The sequence below is a fragment of the Scyliorhinus canicula genome, chromosome 11, assembly GCF_902713615.1.
Source record: "Scyliorhinus canicula chromosome 11, sScyCan1.1, whole genome shotgun sequence".
Classification (NCBI taxonomy): domain Eukaryota; kingdom Metazoa; phylum Chordata; class Chondrichthyes; order Carcharhiniformes; family Scyliorhinidae; genus Scyliorhinus; species Scyliorhinus canicula.
Window position 1 is genome coordinate 101343811 of NC_052156.1, and position 17057 is coordinate 101360867.

A 17057-nucleotide genomic window follows, 5' to 3' on the forward strand; every position below is an offset into this window, starting at 1 on the left:
GTTTTTGAATTGCGAAATTGGGGAGGGGCAGAGGAAATTGACCATGAACAAAGAAAAGTACAGCACAGGAACAGGCCTTTCGGCCCTCCAAGCCTGCGCCGACCATGCTGCCCGTCTAACCTAAAATCTTCTACACTTCCGGGGTCCGTATCCCTCTGTTCCCATCCTATTCATGTATTTAAAATTGATCTCTGAATTGTTCTTTTAATTTGTAATGTTTGTTATTTGGATTTGCCACTGACATTTTGCTGACATAAAGAAAAATTAACTTTCCAGCATTTAACAACATCAGAATGAAGATATGCACATGTGGGCATCAAGAATAAGAGTGGGGATATTAATTTGCAAGAAACATGTTCAAAATCAGAACTTTTTATTCACTATATGTAAAAAAAGCAAGAGTACACAATGTGAAATCATGGTTATTCTAACTTCTCTTGCACAACAAATTTATTTTGATTTCTTTCTGATGGGTTGGAAATGTAATCTTGATCGAACTTTTCAAATGTCCAATGTTTATGGGAGGTGATGGCAGAGTGGCAATGTCATTGGACTGGTAACCCGAGTCCCAGAATGATGCTCTGGGGACACAGATTCAAATTCCTATCATGACAGCTGGTGGATTTTAAATTCAAATTATTAATAAATCTGTATTAAAAACTAGTCCCAGTAATGGTAATTATGAGACCTTGGACATTTTTTGTAAAAACTCATCTGGTTTGGAAATCTACCACATGGTCTGGTCTGGTCTACATCTAACTCCAAACCCCATGCATCCAAAATGACCTAGCCAACCACTCAGTTGTACCAAACCTTTATAAAGTCAAAAAGGAATGAAACTGCACAGTCAAACTGGCACCGACCTAGGAACTGGAATCAATAACAACATGCCAGCCCTGTTGACCCTGCAAAGTCCTCCTTACTAACATCTAGGGGTTTGGGTTTAAGTTGGGAGAGCTGTCTACAGACTAGTCAAACAACATAATAATAATAATCAAAGCATACCTGAAAGACCATGTTCCAGACTGCAGGACAGACCCACCAGAGTTGGCGGTAAAGTTATCCAGTTGGGTAGGAGATGCCCTGGGATCCTCAACAGGCTTCCGCGTCTCATGAAATCTTATGACATCAAGTGAAACATGGGAAGGAAACCTCCTGTTCATTATCACCCCACTCCTCAGCTGGTGACTCTGTAATCCTCAATTTTGAACAGAATTAAAAGAATTCCCGAGGGTGGTAGGGCACAGAATGCCCTTGTTATATTATATTGCTACTCCTGGTGGCTTGTTATATTACTTGGTTTAAGTAATATGTCGTTACTAACTGTAGATGGTGTTGAAGAACACTGGAGTCTACAAAGTAAACTGAAATAATTTATTAAGGATTGATGCAACTAATAAATGAGTTTGACACTCCACTGAACTAACTCTAGCAATAAAGTAAGAATGAATTACTTTACAAACTGTATCTAAGCTACATGTGGTGTCTGGGCTGAGATTCTCTCTACTACACTGCTGCTCTCTGGTAACTCCTGCATGGAAAGAAAGCTGAAAGAGGGCTAGAGCTTCTGGGAACTCAGTTATATCGTGGATATAGTAATGCCCTCTCGTGGTAGTGTTAAAGCTAGGTGTTGTGATTAACCCTTTTGTTCCATGTCTGTCTATATATCATTACAGCCCTCTGGGGGGGAAACTTCAAAGTCCATTACCAAGAACAGCTCAGTAATACCACTACTGACCAAACTGACTGAGCCCTTAAGGACATAGCTATCAGACTAGACCTGTAGCAGGTGGTAAGGGAACCAACATGACAGCTATAACACTACCCAACAATGTGGAAAATTGCTCTGGTATGCCCTATCCTTAAAAGGCAGGAAAAATCCAACCCCTTACACACCATTAGTCTGCTCTTAATCATCAGCAAAATGATAGAAAGTATCTTCAACAGAGCAGCAAATGGCAGTTACAAGGCAATAATCTGCTCACTGTCGCTTAGTTTGTGTTCCACCAGGGTCATTCAGCTCCTGACCTCATCACCGCCTCGGTTCTAACATGAACAAAAGAGCTGAACTCCAGAGGGCAGGTGTGACTGACTGCAATTGACATCAAGACTGCATTTTATGAAGTGTGGCAGCAAGGATCCCTCGAAAAAGTAAAGTCGATGGGAATCGGGAGAGCTCTCTTGGTTGTAGTTATTCCACGGTTGTCATTCATTTTTGGAGCTAAGTCACCTTGGATCATAGAATTTACAGTGCAGAAGGAGGCCATTCGGCCCATCGAGTCTGCACCGGCTCTTGGAAAGAGCACCCTACCCAAGGTCAACACCTCCACCCTATCCCCACAACCCAGTAACCCCGCCCAACACTAAGGGCAATTTTGGACACGAAGGGCAATTTATCATGGCCAATCCACCTGACCTGCACATCTTTGGACTGTGGGAGGAACCCGGAGGAAACCCACGCAGACACTGGGAGGATGTGCAGACTCCTCACAGACAGTGACCCAAGCCGGAATCGAACCTGGGACCCTGGAGCTGTGAAGCCATTGTGCTATCCACAATGCTACCGTGCTGCCCCTTATTCGCAGGAAATTGCTGAATCCCCCACCAAAAATGTCCTGGAGGTCACCATTGGCTAAACTTAGCTGGGCCAGCTAAATAAATATAACCACAAGAGTGTAACTCACCACCTGACTTTGCAGTGCTCTCTACCATTGGCCATGATAGATTGCCCTTAGTGTCCAAAATTTCCCTTAGTGTTGGGTGGGGTTACTGGGTTATGGGGATAGGGTGGAGTTGTTCACCTTGGGTAGGGTGCTCTTTCCAAGAGCCGGTGCAGACTCGATGGGCTGAATGGCCTCCTTCTGCACTGTAAATTCTATGATCTGCGAGGCTCCAAGTGAGGCATGTCTTGGAATATTCCCTATTTGCCTGGATAATTGCAGACCCAAGCTTTTTAAAAAAGATATTTTATTCCAAACATGCACAACATCAAAAGAATACACAATCCATCAAAACAGTCAATTTTTCCACTTTTAATCCTCCCCCCACGATGAACAGCTCCTCAAATACAGTCATGAATGGCCTTCACTACACCTCAAAACCCTCTTCTGACCCCCTGAACTCAAACTTAATCTTCTCCAATCGGAGAAAACTGTACAAGTCCCCCATCCAGGCCACCACACCCGGCAGCATCTCCGACCTCCAATTCCAAAAGATGCTTCGCCGGACAATCAGAGGTGAAGGCCATGATACTGGCCCCCTTCTCCTCAGCAGTTCCGGCTCCTGAAAAACTCCAAAGATTGCCACCATGTGGTCTGGCCTGACCTCAGCTCCCACTATCATGGGCGGCACAATGGTTAGCACTGCTGCCTCACAGCTCCAGGGACCCAGGTTCAGTTCCAAATTCGGGGGTCTTTCTGTGTGGAGATTGCACTTTCTCTCAGTGACTGCATGGGTTTTCTCCAGGTGCTCCAGTTTCCTCCCGCAGTCCAAAGATCTGCAGGTTAGGTGGATTGGCCGTGATAAATTGCCCTTGGTGTCCAAAGGGTTGGGTGGGGTTAGGGGGATGGAGTGGAGGCATGGGGTGCTCTTTCCAAGAGCTGGTGCAGATGTGATGGGCAGAATGGCCTCCCTCTGCACTGTAGACATTCTATAACCGCCTCCCAAACTCTCCAGCTTCTCGCAGCCCCAGAACATGTGAGCAGCCCAACTGATGAAGTTTGACACCATCCTGGACAAAGCAGTCTGTTTGATCAGAAACCATTCGACTACCTGAAACATTCACATCACCGACACACTGTTGCAGCAGCATGTTTCATCGAAAAAATGTACTGGAACAACTCACCAAAGCTCCTTTAGCTGCACCTTCCAAACTCATAACCTCTATCACGGGAAGAGCAAAGACAGCAGGTGCATGGGAACATCACCACCTGCAAGTTCCCATCCAAGCCACACAGCAAAATAAAAGCAAAATACTGAAGATGCTGGAAAACTGAAATACAAACAGAAAATGTTGGAAAAACCCAACAGATCTGTCGACATCTGTGGAGGGCGATACATCCGGTTGGATGAATTGACCAAAGTTTTTATTTCTTAAAAACACATTTTGATACATTCACACGAAATTAACTGGAAAATGCTTTCTCCGTGAATCTCAAAGTGTCTCCTGAACAAGTAGAAACAAACTTTGAGATAAAAGTGACTTCAACAGAAAGCTTTTTTGAAAAAGTCTATTCTCTGACGACTCGAGTAAATCATTCAGACAGATCACATTCTTTAAGGGAATTCTTATCTGGATTCAGCCCCTTTCTTAATTTCATTGGTTCTAATTCTAAACTGAGACCCCCCCCCCCTTGATTTGTTCAGAAAAGTGTCAGTCACTTAACAGGTGATCGGTTAATTAGATATTAATCAACTATCCCAAGTTAATTAAGTGTCCCATGACTTCTGTCCCATGTCCAAACTCCCTATGTCACGTCTGGTCTCCGCTAGGATGCTGTTTCAATCTTGTTGAATGATATCAGATAATGTCAGATAACGTCAGAACTTGGAGTTCATTACTTGTAACACTTGATACAGCCATGGGCCATGTTTAGAATTATAACCATAATTACAACGTACTCATCAGTAATTTTCAAGAATCTTTTTTAACTAATATTTTAAAGAACCCCCCTCTATAATTGCTGAATCCAACTGTGAGCATTTCAAGTCTTTATGAATCTTCAGCTTTGCTGAAGAATCATAAATACACAGTCATAAATACGGAGACAGAAGGTTGACTCTTTTCCACAGATGCTGTCAGACCTGCTGAGTTCCAGCATTTTCAGTTTTTATTTAAGCCACACATCATCCTGACTTGGAAATATATTGTCTTTCATTCACCATCACTGAGCCAAAATCCTGGAATTCTATCCCAAACAGTACTGAGATACCTACACCACAAGTAATAAAATAACAAGTGCCACAAGGGATGCAGCAGTTCAAAAAGGCAGTTCACCATCACCTTCTGGATGGCAATTAGGAATTCACACTAAATGCTGACCGAACCAGTGATACTTTCATCCTATTGTTATGTGAGTGTCCCTTTAAGAAATGTTTTTGTCTTATCACCTGGCTTCAGTGATGTCATTGTGTGGATGGAGCTGGACTGTGGCTGTATGAGGTTTTTGGTTTCGCTTTCAGTTTTTGATTGCTGTGGACGACAGACCAGGAGAAATAAGTGTTTTGGCCTGTCTCTCTCTCTTTTCAGTTTAAATATCTGTTCCAGTAAAAATCACCTTGGTGGTGGCTTTGGAGATATTTTTCCGGAAGGCTTTCCGGAAGGAATTTGAATGTGCTCGTTGAATACTGGGTCAGAATCACAGGGAACAAGACCAGTCTTAGTCAAGTGAGAATACAATGTGCTGAGCCATGCCTTTGAAAAAAGGGGTTTTTGGTTAAGTGGATTTTGATTTTGAATTGGAACAGTTCGGGGGTGAATTTATTAAGTGTTATAAGATTACTGTAGCTGGTGACGTATTTATGTTTGTAATTAATAAAAATTCTTGCTGTGTGTTTATATAAATGTTTACTAAGTTTTTAGAATAAAGCTTGTTTTGATTAAAGTGACTAGGAAGCCTGATGAATCACACCTGAAGGGAAGGCTCTTGTGCTCATCCTAGCCAAATTCAACATAAAAGTTGTAGGTCAGATGAACTCCATGATACACTTTGGAGTTTCTAAACCATGGCCCGTAACAAAATTGGAGGCTGGTGGGATAAAAGTCTTTTGTGATTGGGGTTGGCTTAGTGAACTTCTAGACAGTGAGGGGTGAGCATATTTGTGTTTGCTTTTCAAGTGTTGTATTCAAGTTTAAATAGGGAGTGTGTTGTGGACAATGGCTCTTTCAGAGGCTCAGAAGTTTTTGGGGATGGAGAAGGTCACACACAATATCTTACAAACAGAGACTAAAACAAGGCTTTTAGAATTGGCAGAAACATTGCATTTAACATTGTCAGACAAAGTACGGAAAGAAGGGGTAATTGCGACAGTAGCTAAGCATTTAAACTTGCCTGAGACACAGTCAGAATCATTGGAACTGGCAAGAATTCAAATATAATTTGAACAGCCTGAACATGAAAAGGAATTAAAGCTGTTGAATTACAGATCAGGGCACAAGAAAGGGAGAGAAAGGAAAGAATAGCCCCAGCAGACCAAAAAAGACAAAGAGAGAGACTTTGAACTTTGGAAACTGGCCATGGAAAGTGAACGTTAGTCAAAATTGGCGGAGGCAAAGAGAAAAGTACAGTCTGAGGATAGTGATGAGAATCATGAGAAAGAGCAAGAGCTTCGTAGTCGAAGGCTTGGTGGGGATCCTTTTAAATATGTCGAAGCATTGCCAAGGTTTGATGAGAAGGATGTGGAAGCCTTTTTCATTTCTATTGAGAAGGTGGCTAAACAAATGAAATGGCCACAGGGCATGTGGGTATTACTGATTCAAACAAAGTTGGTAGGTATGGCTAGTGAAGTGTTTGCATCACTAACAGAGGAGGTATCTGGGATGTATGAAGAGGTGAAGAAATCCATCTTGGGTTCATATGAATTAGTGCCTGAAGCCTACAGACAAAGTTTTAGAAATTTAAGGAAAGAACCTGGTCAAACATACATGGAGTTTGAAAGGATCAAAATGTTGTTCGTTGTGTTCTCTCTTTAATTGGCTCTGTCTATGACCGTTAATATGGTCGCCTTCCTTAATTCTAATTACGTTTGCTCAAGAGTCGCCAGGTATCTTTCGATACCGCCACAAGGTTCAAAACCGAATGCTGATCAAAGACTCGATACACCAGTTAGTAAGTTCGAAATTAATGCTCATTTATTTACACACACAGTCAATTATACTCATGCACAAACTCTACCAACTAAACTATCACTACTACTAAAGCCTATACTTGGCTTCAGGCGCCACTCAGTCAGAGGAACAATGGCCGTTGTCCGGTTCTGAGGCTGCTGGGGTCGAGCTGGTACGGAATAGTAGCTAGGAGCGTCTGTCTCGTAGCGTGCATTGACTTTGTACTTACTTGTTCTGGTGCAGCTGCTAGGCAGGCCTCTTCTCGCTGAGAGCCAAGAGAGCGATTCTCTCTTGAGGGCTTCTTCTTATACCCAAAAAGGGGCTTCGCGCGCATTTGGGCAGGCCTTGAACTTGGTCCCAATTAATTGGACCGTATCTTGATCATGGGTATCAATTTCCTCCAATAAAGGGGTGGGTGGCCTGATTGCTGGGCGGGCCCCAGGTGGCCATTGGCCTGTTTTGTTCTAGTCTCCTCTGGCGCCGGGTTGTCTGCTTTAGTATCGTTTACCTAAATTTAACTCTTTTGTCCCCGAAGATGGCTCATTAATATGGTAACGGCTTTGCAGTATCGGTCTTGTCTGGGAGCTACAGCTCCAATCAACAGATAAACCTTGCACCTGCTTGCTTTCTCAACATTGTCCATTTTCCCTGCATTCTTTGCAAAGTGTCCATTTTGTAATCGGGACGTGGCCACCCCAGGTGGCTACAAAACAGAGTAATTTTGATAGGTCGATAAGGTCTTTGAAAATAGACCAAACATATGAAGCTCTTAAGAGAAATAAGAATTTTGGAGGAGTTTAAAAATTCAATTCCTGATGTATAATAATAATCTTTTATTGTCACAAGTATGAAGTTACTGTGAAAAGCACCTAGCCACCACATTCCGGCGCCTGTTCGGGTAAGTTGGTATGGGAATTGAACCTGCGCTGCTGGCCCTGTTCTGCATTACAAACCAGCTGTCTAGAACTGATGTGGAAGAGCAGAAGTGCAGAGGGTTAAAACTGCGAGATTGACAGCAGAAATGGCAGATGTTTATGAATTAGTTCACAAATCAAAATTTGGTTTCCGACATCAGTTTCAGCTTGTGAGGGATAGAACTGGGGAAAAGAGAAATATTCAAGTGGTAACGGTAAAGGGGATCTGATGGGAGATAAAAGGGATAGTGTACCTCAGATTAAAAAGGAAATCCAGGAGGGTGGAAGAGAAATGAAAAGTTTCAGATGATTTTAATGTAATAAACTAGGCATTGTAAAGTCACAATGTTGAGGATTGAAGAAAAGGCTGATGTGGTAAAACAGGATGAGACAGTGGGGTTTGTTAAAGTGGTACAGGGAAGCCCAATTGAAGTGAAGGAGGTCCAAAAGAATGTGTAGCCTAATCAAGATGTGATTTGAAAAGAAGGTGCCCGATCTCTGTAAAGAATTTACTCGTGTGGGTAAAGTTTCCCCGTGTACCAGGAGGTGTAGGTAAAGAAGTCCGAATTTTAAGAGATACGCGAGCAAGTCAATCTTTGGTAAGAGGTGAGGTGTTATGTAATTTGGCAGGAATAATACCAGAAAAGGTGGTAATATGTGGAGTTCAGGGTGTGAAGAGTCGTGCTCCATTATATAAGGTGAGGTTGGAGAGTCCAGTGAAGATTGGTGATGTGGTAGTAGGAGTAATTGTCCAGGGATACAGTTTATCTTGGGTAATGATATATTTGGATTGCAGTTGGGAGTGATGCCTACTGTGGTTGATAAGCCAGTGAAAAATCAAACAACTGAATTGTTGAAGGAGGAATTTTTCCTGGTTGTATAGTAACAAGGTCACAAAGTCACAGGTTAAGATGAGAAGAATTCAAAGAATGAAGATAAAGTTGAAGTTCAATTAGCAGAAATGATTTTTGATCAGCTGGTTAGAAAAGAACAAAAACAAGTGGAGGATGAGGCAGATATTTTTCGTTCAGAAAAGTTGGCAGAGTTACAACAGAAAGATATAGAAATAAAACGGATGTATCAGAAAGCATACACAAGAGGAATCTGAGTGCATACCAGAATATTATTATCTTAAAAATTATGTCTTTATGAGAAAATGGAGACCTTTACATATGCAGGCGGATGAAAAGTGGGCCGATGTTCATCAAGTAGTATTGCCAGTAGGGTATAGAAAGGAGGTGTTGCGAGTAGCACATGAGGTACCAGTGGGAGGTTATTTGGGAGTAAGGAAAACTCAAGCTAAAGCACAAAAATATTTTTATTGGCCTGGACTACATAAAAATGTAGTTAAATTTTGTCAATCATGTTACACATGTCAAGTGATAGAGAAACCTCAAGCGGCGATAAAACCAGCGCCCTTAATCTCCATTTCACCATTTGAGGTCTCAATTGATTGCGTGGGATCGCTTCCTAAAACGAAAAGTGGGAATCAACATCTTTTGACTATAATTAATGTGTCTACTAGGTTTCCAGAGACCATTCCAGTACGCAATGTTACAGCTTAAAAATTGTGGAGGAGTTACTTAAATTTTTTACTCGATATGGGCTACCCACACAATTGGATCAGGAATCAAATTTTACCTCTAGGTTATTCAAGGAGGTTATGGGTAGCTTGGGAGTAAAACAATTTAAATCAACTGCGTACCATCCAGAATGGCAGGGAGCATTACAAAGGTGGCATCAGATGTTAAAGGCAATGTTGAGGGCTTATTGTCAAGATTTTCCAAAAGATTGGGATAAAGGAATTCCATTCGTACTGTTTGAAATTAGGGGTGCACCTAATGAGTCAACCAAATTCAGCGCTTTTGAACCAATTTTTGGTCATGATCTAAGAAGAACACTTAAATTGATTAAGGAGAAATTCGTGACTGAGCAGTCTGAAACTACATTTTTGGATTACGTGTCAAATTTTAGGGAACGATTAAATAGAGCTGGTGAATTGGCTAGACAACATTTAAAAATTTAACAGCATGTGATGAAACAGGTAGCAGACAAGAAAGCAAATGTTCGCAGTTTTGCTAATGGAAATAAAGTTTTAGTATTGTTACAGTGGTAGGTGAACCTTTTAAAAGCAAGGTTTAGTGGACCTTATCAGATTGAAAGGAAATTGAGTGAGGTGAATTATATCCTATCCTACGGTTGGAGGACTGCATTGAGAAGGAGGGACAAACAGTTTTTATCTCCAAACTGCATTCACTTAAAGGTTTGGGTTAGCACTGTGGCTTCACAGCACCGGGGTCCCAGGTTCGATTCCCTGCTGGGTCACTGCCTGTGCGGAGTCTGTATGTTCTCCCCATGTCTGTGTGGGTTTACTCCGGGTGCTCCGGTTTCCTTCCACAATCCAAAGACGTGCAGGTTAGGTGGATTGGCCATGATAAATTGCCCTTAGTGACCAAAAAAGGTTAGGAGGTGTTATTGGGTTTCGGGATAGGGTGGAGGTAAGGGCTTAAGTGGGTGGGTGCAGACTCGATGGGCCAACTGGCCTCCTTCTGCAGTGTATGTTCTATGTTACTGGCTGGTACCTTAAAAGGGCAAATGAGATTTCAGCTTTTGTGTCTCCAAATGGTATATACCAAATTCAAAATTATGCCATTTGGCATGGAATATGCCCCAGCCACATTTCGACGGTTAACTAACAAAGTCATTTCAGGATTACCCAATTGTGCGGTGTACATAGACGATTTGGTGATTTTTAGTCAGACATGGAAAGAACATTTGAAGCATCTAATGGAGTTATACGATCGACTTCAGCAGGCGGATCTGGTGGTAAACCTAGCCAAAAGTGAGTTTGGAAAAGCTCAAGTCATGTTCCTTGACCATACAATTGGACATACAAAAATAACGCCCCAAAAGTTATCGGGGAGTTTCCAATACCCTGATACAAAGGGAAATAATGAAATTTCTTGGCACGAGTGGTGTTTACTGTAAATTTGTGCTGAACTTTAGCAGTGTGGTTGCTCCACAATGACTTGCTGAAGAAGCGTAACAAATTTCAGTGGACAGCGGAGTGTCAACAGGAATTTTACAGCCTGAAGGCTGTGTTAACCACTGCTCCTGTGTTGGCTACCCCAATTACTTAATTGGGGTATTTACACAATTACACAAAACCATTCAAGGTAGCTATCGATGTGAGTGATGTAGGTGCTGTACTCCTGCAAGAAGATAACGAAGGAATAGAGCAGCCTGTTGGATATTTTTCCAAAAAATTAAATGATCACCAGAGGAAGTATTCAACAATTGAAAAGGAGGCTTGGTGCTGGCTTTGCAACATTTTAACATTTATGTTACCAGCAATTCATCTGAAACAATCTGATCATAATTCAGTGAAGTTTTTGGAGAAATTCAAGAATAAAAATAGCAGACTGTTTCGATGGAGTTTATTATTATAGCCATTTAATTTAAGACGTATACATGTGGCAGGATGAGAAAACGTGATAGCCAATGCTTTGTCACGAATGTGATGGAGAGAAGGAGGTTCGATGGTGGAAAACAAACTAAAATGAACTGTATGATTGTAAATGTTTGCCTGTTTTGCTGTTTTAGAATATATGTATGTTTATTGTCAACTGTTAGGAATAGGCAAGTGAAAAGATGAAAAATGAAGCCATCTTTGAAGTTTATGGTTTATTTTATTTTCATGGGGGGGTCATGTGAGTGTCCCTTTAAGAAAGGTTTTGTCTGATCACATGGCTTCAGTGATGTCATTGTGTGTGTGGAGCTTGGATGTGGCAGTATGAGGTTTTTGGTTTCGCTTTCAATTTTTGATTTTGCTTCCAGTTTTTGACTGCTGTGGATTACAGATGAGAAATACGTGCCTTGGCCTGTCTCTCTCTCTCTCTCTCTCTTTTTATTTTAAATATCTGTTCCAGTAAAAATCACCTTGGTGGTGGCTTTGGAGATAATATTGCTTTCCGGAACAAATTTGAATCTGCTGGTTGAAAACAGCATCAGAATCACAGGGACCAAGACCAGCCTTAGTCAAGTGAGAGTAGATTGTGCTGGGCCACGCCTTTGAAAAAAGGGGTTTTTGGTTAAGTGGATTTTGATTTTGAATTAGAACAGATTACTGTAGCTGGGTGGTATATTTATGTTTGTAATTCATAAAAATTCTTGCTGTGTGTTTATATAAATGTTAACTAAGTTCTTAAAATAAAGCTTGTTTTGATTTAAGTGTCTGGTAAAACTGATGAGTCATACTTGAAGAGAAGGATCTTGTGCTCATCCTAGCCAAATTAAAGGTTGTCGGTCAGGTGAACTCCATAATACACTTGAGTTTCTAAACGCTGGCCCATAACAAAATGAATGAATAAAATAGAGATAAGGTATTTTTTAGTGAGTAACTCTCATCCTGATTCCCCAAAGCGTTGTTACAATTTGCAAAGCACCAGTCAGGGATGTGATGGAATGCACTCACCTTGCCTGGATGATACTGCTCCAACAAAGCTCCGGAAACTCCAGACAGAGCAGCCTTCTTGATTGGCACCCCTTCCAGATCAATGCATTGTGGAAGCACTATGTACAGTCTATTTGGGTGGCACAGTGGTTAGCTTCACAGCGCCAGGGGCCCGCGATCGATTCCTGGCTTGGGTGATTGTCTGTGCTGAGTCTGCATATTCTCCCCTTGTCTGCGTAGGTTTCCTCCGGGTGCTCGGGTTTCCTCCCACAATTCCCAAAAGACGTGTTTGTTAGGTGAATTGGACATTCTGAATTCTCCCTCCATGTACCCAAACAGGTGCCATAGTGTGGCAACTAGGGGATTTTCGCAGTAACTTCATTGTAATGTTATCTAAGCCTATTTGTGACACTAATAAGGATAATTATTATTATTATAAAGATACATTGCAGCAACTCACCAAGGCATCAGGCACATGGGAGCATCACCACATACATTTCACTCCCATGTCACGCAACATCCTGTCTTTGGAAATATATTGTGATTCCTTCATCATTGCTGGACAAAAAATCTGGAATTTCTGACCTTTCTCAAATTGCCATGCCTGCAGGTTATTTTGCCACGGGTCAGCATTTAACTGGGGAAGGGCTAAAAATTGATCCCTTAAAGCTACAGGAGTGGGTATGAGGAGAAATAATTGATAAGCTGCTACAGTATAATAGGATTAAGAGAAACCAAACCAGGAATAGAGTCCTGTAGCATTGGACATTGGATGCTTGATGGAATTTTAGACTAATTATTTTATTTTCCTATTTTCAGGATGTCAATAAACGGCTATCATTACCTGCAGACATTAGATTACCTGATGGGTATTTGGAAAAACTGCAGATGAACAGTCCACCTTTTGATCAGCCAATGAGTAGAAGGTCCCGCAGAGCTTCCCTCGTGAGTATTATTTTTTTTAACAGCAGCCATGAATTGTTTGATTATTTGACCACTGTTTCTCCTCTCCTGTCAATCCTTTTCTCTCTTCCAGTGATTCCAAAAAATCAGTTGTACAGTTGCTCATTCCAGTTAGTTCAGCTCCTCTAAATACCTCACTCTTTTGTTTTTTTGAGGTACTCACACATCACTTGATGGTGCCCAATAAAATCTGTGGAATAAAAGTCTGGCAAAGATTCTGACTTTAGCTTTTCATATAGCATCAGCTAACTTGTTGAAAGGATAGACAAAGGAAAAAACAAATACACCATATGGTTTGATTTTTCCTCTCTTTGCTGGAGTGACCATTCTTGGGCACAGTGGTAGTTAATCCGTGATCTAGAATTACCCCCTGCTCCCTGCAAAAAGGAAGGGAAAAGCAGCTAAATTCTCTGCTGTCAATAATTGTCGGGTGACCCACTGCATTTATGTAAAAGATATAGGAATAGCAACAGGATTATGCATGATGATCTGTAATAGATTTACAAACAACAAAAATGATTTGAATAGCCAAAATGAGTGGGTTTTCCTCTCCCTTTTTGGATAAGAAAGTGTGCCAGAAATCCATTATGCTGGGTCTTTCTTGCACTTGACCAAGTAGGCAGGTGCATGGAGTTTCCCCCCCCCCCTGAGCAAAGGGTGAATGAGAATTTAATTGAATTGACAGAATTTATGTCATTACACATTCTGCATAATTTTCTAGCTCCTTGAAGGAGTGAATTTGGCAGTTAAATAATGCTCACAGGAACTGGAGTTAGGAGTTACTGGGTTGTACTTTGACATAAAAGGAATTTTAAGGGACAACTAGCAATGTTGGTTTTGGAGCATTGCTCAGACCAGTGTTATTAATCTTTTAGAGTCACATAACCACACAGTGTCTTTGGCAGCAGTTTTATTCCTTGCAGAAGTAGCAGCTGCCAGAGCAGAATTCCATTTCATCCTTACACTGCTGCTAAAACTTCCCACCTACTATTGTTAATGAGCGAATCCAAGGCCTTTATCCTGCCTGACACTAATTGAAATCATTTAAATTATCTAGAATCAGAAATGCTGCTGGTCTCATTAGTGTGCAGAAAATGGGCCGCACGGTAGCATTGTGGATAGCACAATCGCTTCACAGCTCCAGGGTCCCAGGTTCGATTCCGGCTTGGGTCTGTGTGGAGTCTGCACATCCTCCCCGTGTGTGCGTGGGTTTCCTCCGGGTACTCTGGTTTCCTCGCATAGTCCAAAGATGCGCAGGTTAGGTGGATTGGCCATGCTAAATTGCCCTTAGTGTCCAAAATTGCCCTTAGTGTTAGGTGGGGTTACTGGGTTATGGGGATAGGGTAGAGGTGTTGACCTTGGGTAGGATGCTCTTTCCAAGAGCCGGTGCAGACTCGATGGGCCGAATAGCCTCCTTCTGCACTGTAAATTCTATGTAAAAATGTGTGTTACAGTACTGATGCTGCAGTGAATTGGTTAGGAGGAGCAAGATCAGTCCCAGTATCGCTTGTCCTTCCCCTGAAATAAACTTCCTGAATAAGGTATTAAACAGAATATTATGACAGTGTTCTTGAAGGGACAGGTTATGTTCTATACCAGTGGTAACACGCTGTTCCTGTTAACATTATTTTTATATTTAAGAAATAGATAAATTTCTAAACACAAGGTGTCGATAGATATGGGGAGAGTGCTGGACTATGGCGTTGAGATGGAGGATTAGCCATGAGCATGTTGAATGGTGGCGCAGGCTTGAAGATCCAAATGGCCTGCTGCTATTTTCTATGTTTCTATCCATGATGTCTCCTACACAAAAGAGTCCCAAGTAAATTATAGATTGTTCCTGAATCTAGGCTGAGTGCCACATATACAATGCGTTTCAGCGATATAATTTTTTTTCTGAACTAATATTTTATGGTTGGAAGCTAGCAGCTACCAACTAATCAGGGTTGATGTCTGAAACAGCCATTTGATTTCTTGAATATGCTAATCAGTGTCCTATTTTGGTACCCTAATGCCTAGTTTGACATTAACTGGCTTTGCAGGGGGACTCTTTTTTTAAAATTTAGAGCACCAAATTATTATTTTTTCAGTTAAGGGGCAATTTTAGTGTGGCCAATCCACCTAACCTGCACATCTTTGGGTTGTGGGGGTGAAACCCACGCAGACATGGGGAGAATATGCAAACGCCACAACGCCACACGGACAGTGACCCAGGGCCGGAATTCAAACCCGGGTCCTCAGCGCCGCAGTCCCAGTGCTATCCACTGCGCCACGTGCCACCCTTGCAGGGGACTCTTAAAAAGGTGGGACTGGAGTCCACTTCTAACCAACTTAATGCAGAGGAGGCTTCAAGCCCAATATCCAGTGACACTTGAACTGACATCTAATGTGCATTTTTTTCAATATCCATTTTCTGTCGGTTTCTGCTACTACACAAATTTCTCATCATTACTGCAAAAATCGCACATTGGAAGTGAGTGATCCAGCATCAATTCAGAAACCTGAAACACAAGCAGAAAATTCTGAAAACTTGCCAATCAGTAGGCATATATGGAAAGAATAGACAAATCATTTTTTCTTCACATATAAGAATATAAAAATAAGAGCAGGAATCGACTATGTGGTCTGATCTGCCATCCAGTACAATCACAGCCTAATCACAGCTTCAACTGCAATTTTCCACCTACTTCCTGCATCCTTGAGAGCAAAAATCTGTTTTCCTCAGCCCGAAATATATTCAATGTTGGAACACCTGCTACCCTCTGGGAGTAGAGAATTCTTTATTTTATAAATTTAGAGTACCCAATTTAACATGGCCAATCCACCTATCCTGCGCATATTTCGGTTGTGGGGGTGAGACCCACGCAAACACGGGGAGAATGTGCAAACTCCACACAGACAGTGACCCAGAGCCGGGATCAAACCTGGGACCTCGGTGCCGTGAGGCAGCAGTGCTAACTACCGTGCTGCCCTGGAGTAGAGAATTATAATGATTCACCGGTTGACTGATAACATCTCCCCCATCTCAGTCCTGAACAATTGACACCTTAACTTGAGAGTATGCCCCTGTGTTCCAGATTCCCAGCCAGTGTAAAACAACCCCTCAGTATCTACCTTGTTGAGCCCTTTTAGAATTCTGTTTGTTTCAATAAGCCCATTTCTCATCCATCTAAATTCTGGAGAAAGGCCCAATTTACTCAGCCTCTCATCGTAGATGAGCCCCCTCATCCGGGGGACCAATCCCATGAACCTTCTCGGTGCTGCTTCCAATGCAAGCTCCAATAACCCTTGCTTCGGTATGGAGACCAAACTGCGCATAGTATTCCAGGTGTGGTTGTGCCAAATCCAATACGATTGTAGCAAGAATTCTTTATTCTTGATCTGCAATTGCTTAGCAGTAAGAAGAATATCCCATTTGCCTTCCTAGTTGCTTATGCTAGCTTGTGTTCCTTGTACACGTTCACCCAAATCCCTCTGAACATCAATGTCTACAGGTTTCACACCTTAAAACAAATTCTGCTATTTCATTCCTACTACTAAAGTGAATACCCTCATGTTTCCCCACATTATACTGCATCTGCCACCTTGTTGTTCTTTCACTCAACTGCCATATCGCTTTACAGCCTTCATGTCCTCCTCACAGCTTGCATTCTCACCCAAGTTTGTGGATGGTCAGCAAACGTAGACACATTATTCTCTGTTTCTTTATCTAGGTCATTGATACTCTGTGTTTCTTTATCTAAGTCAGTAATATAGATTGTAAATAGCTGAGGCCTCCGCCCTGATCCTTGTGGTATTTCACTGCTTGCAATGTGCCAACATGACGATGCCTGATTTATCTCTACTCTTTGCTTCCAATCCAATAACCAATCCTCTGTCCTTGCTTATATAGCTCCCCAAC

General features: G+C 41.9%; 1 protein-coding gene across 4 annotated transcripts in view; it reads left to right on the top strand.

The window, feature by feature from the left end:
- The window catches only part of cdk17 (cyclin-dependent kinase 17), a 292409-nt gene that overhangs the window by 186151 nt on the left and 89201 nt on the right, over nt 1-17057 (top strand). For all 4 annotated transcript variants that reach the window (XM_038810897.1, XM_038810899.1, XM_038810898.1 and 1 more), the window contains one exon: nt 13013-13138. In XM_038810897.1, the coding sequence (XP_038666825.1) occupies nt 13013-13138 (126 nt within the window). The remainder of the gene's footprint in view (nt 1-13012; nt 13139-17057) is intronic.